This window comes from Hipposideros armiger, unplaced genomic scaffold (genome assembly GCF_001890085.2).
Source record: "Hipposideros armiger isolate ML-2016 unplaced genomic scaffold, ASM189008v1 scaffold_426, whole genome shotgun sequence".
Lineage (NCBI taxonomy): Eukaryota > Metazoa > Chordata > Mammalia > Chiroptera > Hipposideridae > Hipposideros > Hipposideros armiger.
The window spans coordinates 994,089-1,009,196 of record NW_017731776.1 but is presented as its reverse complement, the minus strand read 5'-3'; the positions used below and the strand labels follow the sequence as shown (position 1 = coordinate 1,009,196).

At 52.0% G+C, this 15,108-nt stretch overlaps 2 protein-coding genes across 3 annotated transcripts in view; both read left to right on the top strand.

Annotated features, from left to right (window-relative positions):
• The window catches only part of PLA2G6 (phospholipase A2 group VI), a 74,352-nt gene extending 69,641 nt beyond the window's left edge, over positions 1–4,711 (top strand). Inside the window, exons 12-16 of the mRNA XM_019664568.1 lie at positions 1,071–1,207; positions 1,592–1,746; positions 2,989–3,156; positions 3,672–3,745; positions 3,914–4,711. Of these exons, the coding sequence (XP_019520113.1) occupies positions 1,071–1,207; positions 1,592–1,746; positions 2,989–3,156; positions 3,672–3,745; positions 3,914–4,058 (679 nt within the window). The 3' untranslated portion in view covers positions 4,059–4,711. The remainder of the gene's footprint in view (positions 1–1,070; positions 1,208–1,591; positions 1,747–2,988; positions 3,157–3,671; positions 3,746–3,913) is intronic.
• A 783-nt stretch (positions 4,712–5,494) lies between these two features.
• Positions 5,495–15,108, top strand: part of BAIAP2L2 (BAR/IMD domain containing adaptor protein 2 like 2) — a 28,742-nt gene continuing 19,128 nt past the window's right edge. For both annotated transcript variants that reach the window (XM_019664671.1, XM_019664670.1), the window contains exons 1-4: positions 5,495–5,707; positions 6,898–6,973; positions 7,596–7,682; positions 8,118–8,179. In XM_019664671.1, coding sequence (XP_019520216.1) covers positions 5,657–5,707; positions 6,898–6,973; positions 7,596–7,682; positions 8,118–8,179 — 276 coding nt within the window. In that variant the 5' untranslated portion in view covers positions 5,495–5,656. The remainder of the gene's footprint in view (positions 5,708–6,897; positions 6,974–7,595; positions 7,683–8,117; positions 8,180–15,108) is intronic.

Genomic DNA, 15,108 nt, shown 5'->3' with positions numbered 1-15,108 from the left:
TGTGTGTGTGTGTGTATATATATATATATATATATATATGAAATTCTTTTCCCCCCAGCATTTAGTTTTTTTGTTTAGTGGGAAGATTGTTTAAATAACCTTTCCACAGTATTCCCAGAAATGGAAAACTAATTTTTTTTCTGATGCAGAGGGTTTTTTTAGTCCCCTTTCCTTTATATCTATCCTTACAATATAATAAATATCTTTCTGTGTTGCTCTGAACTCCTTGCAAGCATAATTGTGAATGGCCAAAAAACACCTCATTGTGTACTTACTTACTCCCTTCCCTTGTTGCCATTTAGATGGGTTCATTTTTCACTATAATAAATGACATTGTGACAAATAGCCTTATACAAGAAGCTTTCATTGTAACTAAGATTATTCCTTTAGGATAGATTTTCTAAAATGGAATTCCCAGATCAAAGAGCCGGGACATTGGTAAAGGTCTTAATATTATATAATACATGTGAATTTCTGAGACGACTGTGCCAGTCTATATTCCCCAGAGCTTTTAAGGATGTCTGTGTCTCTCATGACATGTCTTCATAATAGGTTATACACTCACATGGTACATAGAACATTGAAGAGGTATCAAAGGTGACATAGTGAAGTCTCCCCGCTTCCTGTTTTGGAGCTGTAGCCACCAAGCAGCCCCCTGCTCACTGTTGCTAGGTACTGCTCATGGGCCCTTTCAGAGTTACCCTCTGACTAAGCAAATAAGTACATAGGTTTTCTTTTTAAATAAATGGTGGCATGCTACACGCGCTGCCCTAAATCTTTTTTTCCCACTTGACCATACATCTTGGTGCTCAGTGCCTATCAGTATGTAAAGCGCTGCTTAGTCCTTCTGCAGTGACACTGGGCAGGGGCACCGTGGGGCAGTGAACCGACCCGCGGATGGGCAGCTCTGTTGTTGCCAGTCTTTTGCTTTAACAGCCAGTGCTGCTAATAGCCTCGTGCGTGTCCATCTCCACACAGGCGAGAGTGTCTCAGGGTGGATTCCCAGAAGTGGATTCCCACGGGTTGGATGCGTCAGTGGCTTCAGGCGTCCTGCTCCTTTTTCTCTCCAGGGTGATGCTGACAGGGACTCTGTCTGACCGGCAGCCAGCTGAACTCCACCTCTTCCGGAATTACGAAGCCCCGGAGTGTGTGCGGGAGCCTCGTTTCAGCCAGAATATTAACCTAAAGCCTCTAACTCAGCCCTCAGGTTAAAACCTTGTTTGATGCATCTGTGGGAGGTGATTGGCCTGTAAGGCCATGGGGTGTTGGGTGGGAGTCGTAGGCTTGCTGCCGGGCACATCCAGCCCCCCACCCCTCACCCCCTGCTGCCCTGTCAGCTGAGCCTTTGTCAGCTGAGGACAGGCAGAGCTGGGGAGCTGTCAGGCCTGGGCAGGCCAGAGGAGGCCCCGGGAGGCCCTCAGCTAGACCCTGCCTTCCATCAGGATGGCGGAGCGAGGCAGCATGGCCTCGTCAGGCCTGCTCCTGAAAAGTCCCCTGCCTCTCCCGAGTACACATGCACATGAAGATTTGAAGCCTGCGGGTTTTATACCAGTCCCTTGTCCCACTGGGCCACCTTCCTTCCCAACTCCAGAGCAGCTGGTGTGGCGGGCAGCCCGGAGCAGTGGGGCAGCCCCCACCTACTTCCGGCCTAATGGGCGCTTCCTGGATGGTGGGCTGCTGGCCAACAACCCCACGCTGGATGCCATGACTGAGATCCATGAGTACAACCAGGACATGACCCGCAAGGTGAGAGCCACCTCCAGGTTGGACGGGCCGGACATGACCACCCACTGCCGCTAGCCCGGTTCAGCAAACCTTACTAAGGATTGACTCCTGAGAAAGCAAATGGCTTTTATTCACGCACTCATTGATTTGTTATCTCACACTTGAACCTGTTTGGTGGTGTCTGCCCGAGGCACGGTGCTAAGAGGAGTTCTGAGGCCCAGCCTGGACCTATGGTGCAGAATTATGATCAGTTAACAGCATCTGCTGTTCCAGGAGAGAGCAGCATGTGTATCAGTAGTACCTGCCAGTCCCAGGCCTAGCCACTCCACCCAGCCTGGGATCACACACTTGCCCTTGAGTTGCTCACATCTAGGGGAGACAGGCCATAAACAAGTAATCACCCTTCCTAGTGTTTCGGGTGCTGTGACAGAGGACTGTGCTGGGGGCCCAGGAGGAGCATCGCCTCTACTGGGAGACTTGGGGGCTAGAAAAGGGCTCATGGAGAAGGGTACCTCATCCTGAGGCCCTTGGGGATGGGCAGTGCCAAGTCAGTTATCTGGAGGAAGAGACGGGGCCCTCAGCCCGAGGAGCGTCACGCGGAGGTGGGCAAGGCCCACGTGTGCAAGCGGAGGCAGTGTGGGTCCTGAGCATGGGTCCTGGAGCCACCCTGCCTCTGGGTTTGAGTCCTGAATCTGCCCACGCTTCCCTTCAGCCCCTGACTGGGGTTGGGGGTTGTCAGGAGGCGTCTGTGCGCTCCTATCTGTGAAGTGTATAGGACAGTGCCTGGCCCACATCCTTGCTGGCTGTGATTATCACCGCAGCCATCACTAAGGCCTGCACACAGCCCCCCCCCCCCCCCCCCCCCCCGGGGGCGAGGCTGGGACTCTGCCGTCAGAGAGACGAGCGCCCTCTAGGGGCCAGACTGGGCAGAGCTGGCTTCCTGGAGGAGGAAGGATTCAGAGATGGTGGGATGGGGAAGGGTCCTCAGATGTCACCCATCTAAGCTGCCTCCTCTTGTGGATGACCAGCCTGGATAGGAGTGTCTCGTCAAGGTCACCCAGCAAATTGGCAGTAGAGCTTGTTCAGGACCAAAGGAGGAGGCAGCACGGCTGTGCTCCTGCCACAGGAGGCCTCTCTCCCTCCTCATGTTCACCCAGGGTCCCCCGCTGTAGGCCCCTCTCTCACCTCTGGGTGCTCCTCACCCGTGGAAAGGTCCACCAGGGAGAGGGCATCCTCTGACTATCCTTATCGTGTTCCCAACAGGGTCAGGGCAACAAGGTGAAGAAACTGTCCATTGTCGTCTCTCTGGGGACAGGGAAGTCCCCACAGGTGCCCGTGACCTGTGTGGATGTCTTCCGTCCCAGCAACCCCTGGGAATTGGCTAAGACTGTTTTTGGGGCCAAGGAACTGGGCAAGATGGTGGTGGACTGTGTGAGTATGGGCCTCCCCACTTGCCTCAGGGTCTCAGCCCCAGAAGACGCCTTCACCCTCTTCCATGGTGCCCTTTGTTGACACTCTTTAGCCCACTGAAGGGGGGCAGAAGAGGTGGGTCCCTTATTCAGAGTCCCAGTTCTGGCAGGGATCCTCAATGACCACCTACAGGGGTGTTTTCAAGCGCCTTGTAGCTGCGGATCCCTTCTTTCCAACAGCCCTATGTGGAACCCCAGAATTTCAGACGGACACAGTTGCAGGGGGCAGGACATGGAGGCCTGTCCACTCAGCCTCTGCCCATCCCCAGCACATTCCCTGACCCTGGATGGGCACTGCTCAGCCACCATGTAAACCACAGACCAGGCCCCTCTGATCATACAGCTGGGCGGGGAGGGGAACTTGCCCAGAGCCACCCTGCTGATGGGTGGCTAAGCCAGACTGGAACCTGGGGCTCCCTGGGCAGGGACTGTGGGTGTGGCGTGTGCTGTGTGCTCACAGAGGCTACTTCTCACCAGTGCACGGATGCGGATGGGCGGGCTGTGGACCGGGCCCGGGCTTGGTGTGAGATGGTCGACATCCAGTACTTCAGGTGAGGGCTTGGCCAGCCCTGGCCCCGGCCCCGGCCCCACTCCCTGGTCGGCCACATCTGGCAACATTTCCCACCCCAGTCCTTGGCATGGACTTTCCCAAGTCCTAGCTCTTGTCCCCCAGTCCGGCCAAGAGACCTGGGGTGACCCCTCCTCCTTGACTTGGACAGATTGAACCCCCAGCTGGGGACAGACATCATGCTGGATGAGATCAGTGACATGGTGCTGGTCAACGCCCTCTGGGAGACCGAGGTCTATATCTACGAGCACCGGGAGCAGTTCCACAAGCTCATCCAGCTGCTACTCTCACCGTAGGGCTGCCAGGCCCCCCAGGACCCTAGCACCCACCTCCTGCTGGGGAGGAGGATGAGGCCCAAGCGCCATCCTGCTGGGCAGAGCCGGGCCCAGGCAGCCCTGTCCACAGACCAGGCCTCAGAGAGTGCTGGGCTTCCTGTGTGAGGCTGGTCCCGAAGGCCTCTCGCCCCCCACCCCTGCCTTCTGGCACTTTTTGTCATTCCAGGCTTGGAAAGCCTAGAGCCTCACTGGGGCCTTCTCCCTGACCTCCAAGGACAATGAACTCTGGGCCCCTTGTCCTGTCAGCTGAAACACAAGGGCACCCAGGCGTGTCGCCAGCCCCTGCCTCCCAGAGGGCCCTAGGCTCTTCCAGGCCCCCTGGAGATGCAGCCATCCCTTCCACCCTCTGCCCTCTTCCCTGGGGGTGGAGCTAGAGAAACTGGCCATTCCCCACCCTGTCAGCAGGGGAAGACTATGCTCTGGGTGTGGGGTGCCCCATTCGACTTTGCCCCGCAACAGCTGCTCAGCCACCTGCACTCCTCAGAGCTGCCACACCCTGCCAGCTCGCCTCAGTTCTCAAAGGTTGCTCGTGACTTGAATTGTTCTTCCCAACAGGCAATGGTTTATGAGTGGGGCGGGCTGCCCCAAGCTGTGAAATAAACGGTTTGATTCCAGTTCCCGAGTTGTGTGTACTGTGGTGTGAGCGTCCCCTGTCCCCCCACCCACCAGTGCCCCTCAGCCTTGACCTTCAGCCTTACCGTGCCCTCGGTCAGACTTCCTGTGCCCACTCAGATAGCCACTCTGTTTCTCAGGCTCCCAGGGGAGGGATACCTCGTCTTTCCCCCAGGCCCGCCTGCCCCATGGTGGAAGGTGAGGGAGGGCCTCATTTGCAGGGGGAGGAGATGAGATCCAGAGAGGGCGGGGGCTCCAGCGGTCATGTCACACAGCAAGGGAGCAGGACCAAAGTTTGCCCCAGGTCTGTGTAACATTAGGGTTTGTGCTGCCCCCTCTCCATCATACGAAGGCGCTGGTGGGCAGCAGCAGACGTGGGAGGCTTGGCCCTTGAGGAGCTCAAGTGCAGGTCTGAGGGGCTCAGAGCAGAGGAGAGACCTGACGACAGTGACGACAGTCCATGGGGTCATCCTCAGGAGCTGGGTCTGCAAGGGGGGTCCAGGAGGAAGGCACCACGCAGCCCAGTCGGGTAGGCAGTACCCAGTATAAATAGGCAGAGGGCCGGGGTCCACCCAGAGCCAGCGGTCCCAGCTGGCCCGGGGAGGCCTTGTCCTCAAGGAGGAGGTGACCTAGGAGAGTGACTCATCCACGCGTGCCCGCTGGTCCGCGGCTCAGGGGTAAATAATTGAAGGGTAGGTCACACGAACCCGCTCGCGTCACAGGATGCCTTCCCCGCCGGGTCTGGTTACGCCCCAGATCGCATTCTGACATCCCCGGCTGTTGAATAATTAAGCTGCCACCTCCTCCTTGGCCGGCCCTCCATTTCCAGGCCCCACTCTGCAGCCTCCTTTACCGTCCGCCGAGCGGTAGGCACCAGTGGGTACTGACCCCCAGCACCCTGCCAGCGCCACCAGCCTCCTGCTCAGCACCCGGGTGCAGCCCACTCCATGGCCCCCGAGATGGACCAGTTCTACAGGTCTACCATGGCCATCTACAAGGTAAGCACGTGTCCAGCCCAGGCCCGGGGCCGGAACACCCCCTCCCAGGGCGCAAAGGTCCGGCCAGCGCTGGAGGACAGAGGGTGAGCATGGCTGCAGCATGTGCTGGCAAGGAAGACCCAGTGGAGACAAGCCGGGATGAGCTGTGGGCAGGGGGGTGGGGATCTCTGGGGGCAGTCAGCCACCACAGCCCCAACCTGAGGCTCCCAGGGAGGGGTTTGTCCAGTCACCCAGTGAGTGACAGGCCTGCTGAGATGGTACTTAGCAAGAGCCTCAGCTTCCAAACACTGGGCATGGCTGCAGCTGGGAACAGGGGCCCCAAAGAGCCTCCTGGCCTGAGAGTGGGGAGTTTCTCTCTCTGTGTTTCTGTCTTCCCGTCTCTGCCTCTCTGTCTCTTTCTCATCTCTGTCTCACTCTCATTTCTGAGCCCCTCACTCAAACTTCCTGCTGCGCTCCAGAGGGGTTGCTGCAGCCTCCAAAGACATTTACTGAGTACCTACTGTATGTAGGACCTTTTCACACGTAAGCCTCACAACACCATACCTGTGGGGTAGAAAATAATCACTCCATCTGATAGATGAGAAAACTGAGGCCAGAGAGGTTAAACAGCTTGTTCAAGGTTACCAAGGGAGGCAGAGGGGCTGCAGGGATTTGAACTAAGACCCAAGTCCAAGTCCAAGCCCAGGGTTGTCTCCACCACCCAGAGTGCTCTCCTGCTGGCCATGGCCTCGGGTGGCCTTGCTCCCAGGGGACTCTTCTTTGAGGAGGGCAAGATCTGCTCTTGCCCCTGAGGTGACTGTGGGCAATCTGTGTATCTAGCCCAGCGAGACCTGGACTCAGGGCCAGGTTGAGCCGTGCCCAGCTCAGGGCTGCAACAGGCTGGCAGGCCTCAACCGAGTGGGAGGAGAACCCTCCAGGTGCACTGTCTTGGGAGCAAGGTCCACCCAGGGTAGGTGTATGAGCACGAGCTGGCCAAGACAACTCTGGCATGGAACAGAGCCCTAGGAGATGGCCTCTGAGGCCCCTGCAGGATTCTGGGTGACCCCAGGTTTCTAAGTGGTCTCCCCACTTAGAGGCTTCTCATTGGAGTTGGGGTGCCCTGCTGCTGAGGCCCAGTGACGTGCCTGTGCTCATGATTCGTTCTTCCTCTCCCAATCTCCACGCTCTGTCCCTTTGCCCTTGGGGTCCAGAGCATCATGGAGCAGTTTAATCCCGCCCTGGAGAACCTGGTGTACCTGGGGAACAACTACCTCCGGGCCTTCCATGGTAAGCGCCCGGCCACCCACCTGCCCTACCCACCCACCCAGCCCCTCCGCGCAGACCCCCATGCGCCCCACCCATATTCTTTGCACCCCACACCAGATAGTCATTCACCGTTTCCCAGCAACGCCCCCTCCGCCAGTACCATGGACAGAGGGTTGTGAGCCCTCTGTTAGATGAACAGGCCAGGGACACCCCTGGAGCCAAGTGCACCCAATCACTCCCTGCCTTTTAGGACTTTGGAGTCAAAGCCTATTTTCTCGCCCCTTCACCTGCCCCCACCCTGTGCCCCTACACCTGTGCCTCACGACACGCCTGCCCACCCCTCATGGGCACACAGGTGCCTGCACCCCACCCACGACAGACCCACACCAAGGTCCTGCTCAGCGCCAGGCTCTGCCCTTGCAGGGAGAACCCACCCGATGCTACACACACCCCTCTCTTCTCTGGCCAATGCTACATCTCCACACACGCCACCCAGGACACCCCCTCCCTCTCATATATACCTATGCCAGATCCTACAGTGTCCCCTCCACACACTTTCTCCTGATGGAAGGAGGGGTCTCCAGAGGGTGGGGGCAGATGGTGGAGGGGGCTGACACTAGACCCATTCCTTCCGCCCATGCAGCTCTGTCCGAGGCGGCCGAGGTATACTTCAGTGCCATCCAGAAGATTGGGGAGCAGGCCCTGCAGAGTTCCACCTCACAGATTCTGGGTGAGGGGCTTCCCTCTTCTACTATATCCCCCATACCTGCTTGGGCCTGGGGGGTACTCCTAGCCCCACCTCCACCCCAGGCCTCCCCCTGCTGTCCAGGCTCCAGGCCACTCTGCTGCCTGCCTGGTGCCTCCCCTCCCCCTGGCCTGCCTTGTTCCCATTCTTGGGTCCCAGAGGGGTTCCTTTTATAGTCTTGCCCTTACAGGAAGTCCCCCCAAAGACACAGGCCTTGCAGCTCGGGGCCAAGGGTTCAGACTCTCCCTGCAGGGCTGTTCCAGGTCTGGGACAGGTGCTGGGGTACCAGGGCAATATGGGAAATCCTTGGACTTCGGTCCCCAAATCCAGCCTCAGGAAGGCCCTCTGGCAGCTCCTGGTGGGAAGAGGGCGGCTGGGGCAGGCTCTCCCCACCGACACCGTTGTTCTCTGTGCCTCCAGGTGAAATCTTGGTGCAGATGTCAGATACCCAGCGGCATTTGAACTCTGACCTGGAGGTGGTGGTGAGTTTGGCCTGGGGGGGGCGGGGCATTCAGGAGAGTGGGCTGCATTCTACAGAGGGCAGAGGGCGAAGGCTCACCCTCCACACCCCGTCTCAGGGAAGATTTCCTGAGGCCCTTATAATAACCAGCGGCCCTTTCAGGCGTCTGCCAGCCCTGCTCTGCTGGGCACATTTATCTGCAGTGTCTCATTCCCGCCTCCAGCCACCTGGGAGGCAGGTGCCATCTCTGTCCCCACTTTACAGAGGAGGAAACTGAGTGTCAGAGATCTAGCCACTCGCCCAGGGTTCCAGAGTGGGGGGAGGGCCAGGGGCCCCTCCCCATCTCCAGCCTGCCCTCCACACCCTCAGGGAGCAGCCGGTAGTCAGACCTTGTCCCGCCCGTGAGAAAAACACTTCCATGCCCGTGCCACCCACAGATCTAAACCCAGGCCCCTCAGGGAAGAATCGCAGGTCCTGCTGACCCCACGGTCCCCATGTGGCACCCCCCAGCCCAGCCCAGCCCCACTGAAGAACTGCACTCCTCAGACGTAGCCTAGCGTTCCCACCTGGGCTGCTGTCACGCGGTCCTCTCAGCCTAGAAGCTCCCCGCTCTGCCATCCAGCACAGACATCCCCTCCTCCACGAACCTCCCCGACCCCTGGACAGGTTCAGTCCCTCCTCCCTCTAAACTCCAGTAGATGCTTCCATCTGTTCTTAGCACATGGCAGTTAAGAAAGCGAGCTCTGCAGCCAGAGCACCTGGGCTCAAAGCCCAGCTCCACCAGTGACTGGCTTTGTGACCTTGGATGAGCTGCTTAACCTTTCTGTGCCTCAGTTTACCCGTCTGTGAAATGGAGACAATCATAATAACTGTGCTGTAGGAGTCTTGTGAGGACTAAGTAAATGAATAAGTGCGCATTTGCCCCGGCACTCGGGCCCTCCATGTAGCTTAGTGAGGATAATCAGAAGTAAAATGTCCTCCCCTGTGTCTGTCCCTGCCAATCCTGAGAGCTCTGCTGTGACGCGGTCTTCCCTGTGTAGGTCCAGGGCCTGGGACGGGGCTGGCACCGAGCAGGGCTTCACTGACTGTGAGAGGAAAGAATGAGAAAGGCGTGGGGCTTGGCTGGAGGAAGAGGGAGAAAGAGGGCGTTCCGAGAGGGGGCAGTGGGCCAAGCACGTGCGTGAGCCTGGCACCCAACAGGCAGACAGACGTGAGCCAGAGATCCGGGGCTGGGCAAAGGGGGAGAGGTAGGGTGGGCCTGGTGGTGAGGGGCCTTGGAAGGTTTGGGGGGGAAATCTCAACTAATTGTGACAGCCTGTGGTTCTCAAATATGTGTGTGGGGAACCCCAAAATTCAGGATGCGCTTTGGGGGATTCCGTCAAATACTCATCAGTTTGGTGACCATGTCCAAGTGGGGAACAATTTTACCAGCAGAAACTGTGCATCCACCAACACAAGATAAAAAGCCTCCCCCTGGGCCCGCCTCCTGGTCAGTCTGAAATATATGCAGCACTAAACCCGCCCCATCTCTTGGGGTGGGGAGTTAGGGAATACAGCTCCTTCTGGCAACCTGGGACTTCCTGTCCTTGTGTTTGATGGCGCTCCATGTCGCTTGTGGCACCCCTGGGCTGGACAGGGATGAGTATCGCCCAGGCTTGCTCTGTAAGGAGAGCTGCCGCCTCTGGGCACCGGTGTCTTGGCTGTGACAGTCGGGCAGGGCCCTCAGCCAGGACCATACGGGCTGAACACACCAGAGGCCTCCGCCCTCTCGGGCTCATTCCTGCAGCAGCTATTTACTGCCATGTGTCAGGCACTGTTTTAGGCACTGGGGGTCCAGCAGACAAAAAACCCTGCCCCTCCCAAGACGGGACCCAGACCAAAACCAAGACACGTGAGTGTATATGTGACAGGTTAGATGCAAAATAGGCCACAGAGAAAACAGAGCAGCGAAGGGGATACGAAGTGCTGAAAGGGTGCAATTTTTAACTGATGTTCAAGGAAAACATCACTAGAAAGATGACATCGAGAAAAGGCCTGAAGGAGGTGAAGAGTGAGCCAGGGAGACACAGGGAAGCGTGTTCTGGGCAGAGGGAACAGCACGTGGAAGGACTTGAAGAAGCTCGTGGCTGGAGGGCAGGCAGCAAGGTCAAGTGCAGGGCCGATGACCAGCCATTAACAGGAGCCCCTCCCCTAGTGAGGGGGCATCATTAGAGGGCCTCGAGGGAAGGCATGATAGGATCTGACTTAGGTTTGGGGGTTTTATCATAAACAAAAGCGCAGATACTGAAAATCTCACTTGAATAAATTAGACTTGAACGAGTCATGATAAGGCAAACCCACCCTTGAACCTACCACCCAGGTCCAAGAACTTTGCAGCCTCCCCACAAGCCCCTTCGTGTACCCCCATCAAAATCACTGCCCCTTCTTCCCTCCCCCCAAAAGTGACCCCTGGTCCGACCCTTCCTTGTGTGCCTTCGTAGTTGATCACCCCAGCGTCTATCCCTAGACACTTTGGTTTGGTCTTGCCTAGAGTTTGGTCTTGCTCTTTTTTGTTTGTTTGATTTATTGGGGAACAGTGTGTTTTTCCGGGACCCATCAGCTCCATGTCAAGTCATTTCAGTCTAGTTGTGGAGGGCGCAGCTTCAGTGGCCCGTGTGGGGATTGAACCGGCAACCTTGGTGTTATGAGCACTGCGCTCTAACCACCTGAGCTAACCGGCTGCCCCTGTTTGTTTGTTTTAAATATGTGTTTGGTTCTCTTAATCTACTGATTGCCCTTCCATCCCTTTCCTCTTCTTACAATTTGTCAGTCAAAGGCCCTGGGGTCTTCTAACTGGTTGGCTTTCCTGGTCTGGAAGTTGCTAGTTGCGCACTTCTGGTGCAGTTCAGCTTGTTCTCTGTCCTCTGGATCCAGGGCTGATCGGACACAGGTTCCATCCCTCTGGCAAGACCAGAGGGGGTGCTGGGCCTTCCACTGGGAGGTCCATCATGTCAGCTGCCGTGGGATATTAACAGCCACGGAGGCTCAGTGTGTCCAGAGGCATTTGCACACGGGTAGTTGCAAAATGCTGCTATTCTGATGCCTTTTCACTGATTAACTGGAATATTTCTAAAGGAGTCTCCCCTCCTTTATCTGCTATTTGTTACTCAGTGGCACGTTTCATCCGGGAAAGGCAGGATAAAGGCTTATGCTCTCCCTTCACTTATCCTGTCATCCTCTGAAGGTGACCAAAAGGCTTTATTATTCTTTTTAACTAGCATTATTATTGGAATATGTTTTAGTATCGTCACTATCATAGATTTCAACATACTTCATGGGTTTCAAGCCTTTGCAATTATGATCTTTATTTGGAGTTGAAAATGTTCCCTCTTTGGCCAGTAGGAGCCTCTGAGTCTGACTCCTGAATCCCTTTCGGACGACCCTAGTAGCTCTCACAGCTGCTCTCGTCTGCCAAGATGGTCCGTCCTCATCTGGTACTTTTGCTACCCTAGACATGGAATCAGCCATCGCTCCATGAAGCCCTGTTTTTATTTTTTGTTTTTAGTGGGAAGTGGTATTTTAAGACAATAGTCTGGCACTGAGGGTATTCCTTGCTACCGGGCTGATCACTGTTCTTCAGCCTTTTCGGTGGCCGGTGCTGTATGTACATACATATACACGTGTGTATGTACATGTAATATATATGCATTATATACACTTTAGATACGTACAATCTACATATATGACTATATATATTTAAAGACAAAATACTTAATAAGTTCGTATTGACACTGCCAATTCAGAGTCAGCACCACAGGATTTTTACTTCGCTTCTTCCTTATGACAGCAGTACCTTCTTTGTTCCACGTCAAGAATCCTGATACTCAAAGGTACAGAAGTGAAATAATGAGACTATCCCATAAGTGCCATTTGCTTTATCTCCCATTGCATGCACAGCAGTCTCCGAACAACGAGTAACTTGCTAACTCTACCACCACCAACGTGGTTTCCAAACGCAGTTCAGATTTGGTTTGCATCTGCTCTCCCCATTCTTGTCCTGCTTTTAAAATCGTACTGTCTCTACGTGGTCAGAGCATAGAGCCGTGACACACCCCGCTGCTTCCCTTTGGCCCTCGTTGACCTCTGTCTACAAGTAGCTGCATATTTAATGTTCACCAGCAATCCTATGTCGGTGTCTCGCTTGTCGTTTTCGTTGTCTGAAGCTTGTTCTCTAATAGTCCCCACAAGAAGGGTTCATGTGAACAATGTTCTCTGAGTTCTGACATGGTGATAATAATTTGTTCTTATAAAGTCAGTTTTGTTGGATACAAAATCCTTGGGGGACTTTCTTTTCTCCCTTCCTCCCTCCCCTCCCCACCCCTCCTGCCCCTCCCTTTCCCTTCCTTCCTTTTCTCCTTCCTTCCTTCCTTCCTTCCTTCCTTCCTTCCTTCCTTCCTTCCTTCCTTCCTTCCTTCCTTCCTTCCTTCCTTCCTTCCTTCCTTCCTTCCTTCCTTGCTTCCTTCCTTGTTTTCCTTTCTTTTTTCCCTCTCTTTCTTTCTTTCTCTCTCCCTCCTTTCTCTCTTTTTCTTTCATTTCTGACTATCTTAAATATGTTTTTCTTCTAACATGGAACATAGAACATTGCTATTGAAAAGTCTGATTATCTATTTTTTCCATTGTAAAAAACTTGCTTTTTTTGGCTAGATGCCGAAAAGACTTTGTTTTTTCTTTCTTTTTCTTAAGTTTAATAATTTTTCTAGATTATGTCTTGGTATTGATCAGTCTGTGTCAATATTCTCAGTTATATGGTATATTCTTTCCAGCTGTAGTTTCAAATCTTTTTTTGTTTTGTTTTGTTTTTTTAGTTTCAGGAAAGATTGTCTTAAATTACAGTTTTTAGAATTTTTTTTTGGTTCCCTTTCTTTGCATTTCTTCTTCAGGAACTCCTATTATCTGTATATTAGATTTCATAGCCTTTTTTCTTTTTAATTTTATTGGGGAACAGCCATGGTCATTGGTTACACATTGCTTTCATGCTACACTGGCATAGTTGACTCTTTTAAGGAGGTCGCAGTTCACAGTGGTGGCCCATGTGGGGATTGAACCGGCAACCTTGGTGTTATCAGCACAATGCTCTAATCAACTGAGCTAACCCATCACCCCCTTTCATAACCTATTTTTAATATTTGTCTCTTCCTCTTGGATATTTTTACTTTTTCTTCATTTCTGTTTTTTTCCACTTCTAAATGTGATGATTTACTATCTGGAGTGAGAATGGAGCCCATAATAGGAGCCCTATCATACATACATAGATACAGATAGACACATATATATATAATATATAATATATAATATATAATAAATATACAATATATAATATATATTATATATGTATATATATATTTCAGCTTTACTAAGATATAATTCACATACCATAAAATTCACCCTTTCAAAGTGTATGGTTCAGAGATTTTTAGTATACTCACGGAGTTTTAAAACTATTCCCATTATCTAAATTTTTATCACCCTCACTCCAAAAATAATCTCTCCCTATTTCTTTGTTTCTTTTGTATTTAATTTTTTTTATTTTTACTTTATAATTCTCTTCAGGGATTCTTTGTTGTGTTTATTACTTTTGTATTCCATATAGTTTTGCCTTCATTACTAAACTTATGTTTTCCTTTTTAAATTTCTAATTCCTTCCCGAATTCCATCACCTCATTTCTAAATTTTTCTACTTCATATCCATGTTGTTTTTTCCTGTCTTGTATTATTTTCTTAATGTGTTTTAGTTCACTTCTCCTGTTCTGTGGGCCTATCTTTCTGATGTGGTTCCTTTGTATGAATGTCTTCCTGTTCTTTATTCTCTTTTTTCTCATAATAGCTTTCCATTGGATTTAACTTCAAAGGTTTTCTGTTACTCATTTTTATGTGAAATTAGTTTTTATCAGGGTAAAATTTACATACAATAAAATTCCCAGTTCTGAATTGTCGAGTTTGATCAGTTTTGACAATTGGATACACCATGTAACCACCATGGTAAACAAGATTAGAACACTTCCATTAGCCCAGAAATTTCCATTGTGTGTGTCTCTTTCCTGTCAATCCCACCCAGAAGCAACCACTTCCTGGTTTGGTCTCTCTAGAGATTGATTTTGCCTGGTCTAGAACTTCATATGAATGGAATTGTACAATATGCATTTCTTTGTGCCCTGTTTCATTCACTCAGTGTAATGTCTGTAAGATTAACGCACGTTGTTGCATATATCAATGCTTTGTTTTGTTTGATTTCTGCGTATTCCATTGTATGACTCTACCACAATTCGTTTATCCATTTTTCTGTTGATGGTCATTGGGGTTGCTTCCAGTTTGGGGCTATTATGAATAAGGCAGCTGTGAACATTCTTGTAGAATTCTCCTTATGGATATATGTTTTCATTTCTCTTAGGTAAATACCTAGGAGTGGAAATTATGGGTCATAGGGTTGACATATCATTAGCTTTATAGGAAACTGCAAAACAGCTCTCCAAAGTTCTTGTACTATTCTGCACTCCCACCAGCAATGCATGAAAGCTGCTGTTATGCTACATCCTTGCCAACGTTCAATGCTGTCTGTCTTTTTTATTCTAGCCGTTTTAGGGGGTATGGAATGGTACCTCAGTATGATTATATTTTGCATATCCCGATGACTAGTGACTTTTAATGGGCTGTGGACATTTGCATATCTTCTTTCATGAGGTGTTTGTTTAGTCTTTTGCCCATTTTTTTTTTAGATTGCAATTATTGTTGACTTTTAGGAGATCTTTATATAGTCAAGACATGAGTTCTTTGTCAGATACATATATGGTGAATGCTTTTCCCAATCTGTACCTGTCTATCCATTTTCTTAACAGTGTCTTTGATGAGCAGAAATTTTGAAAAACTTTTTTTTTAAGATTTTTATTGGGGAATTGGGGGGATGGGAACAGTGCT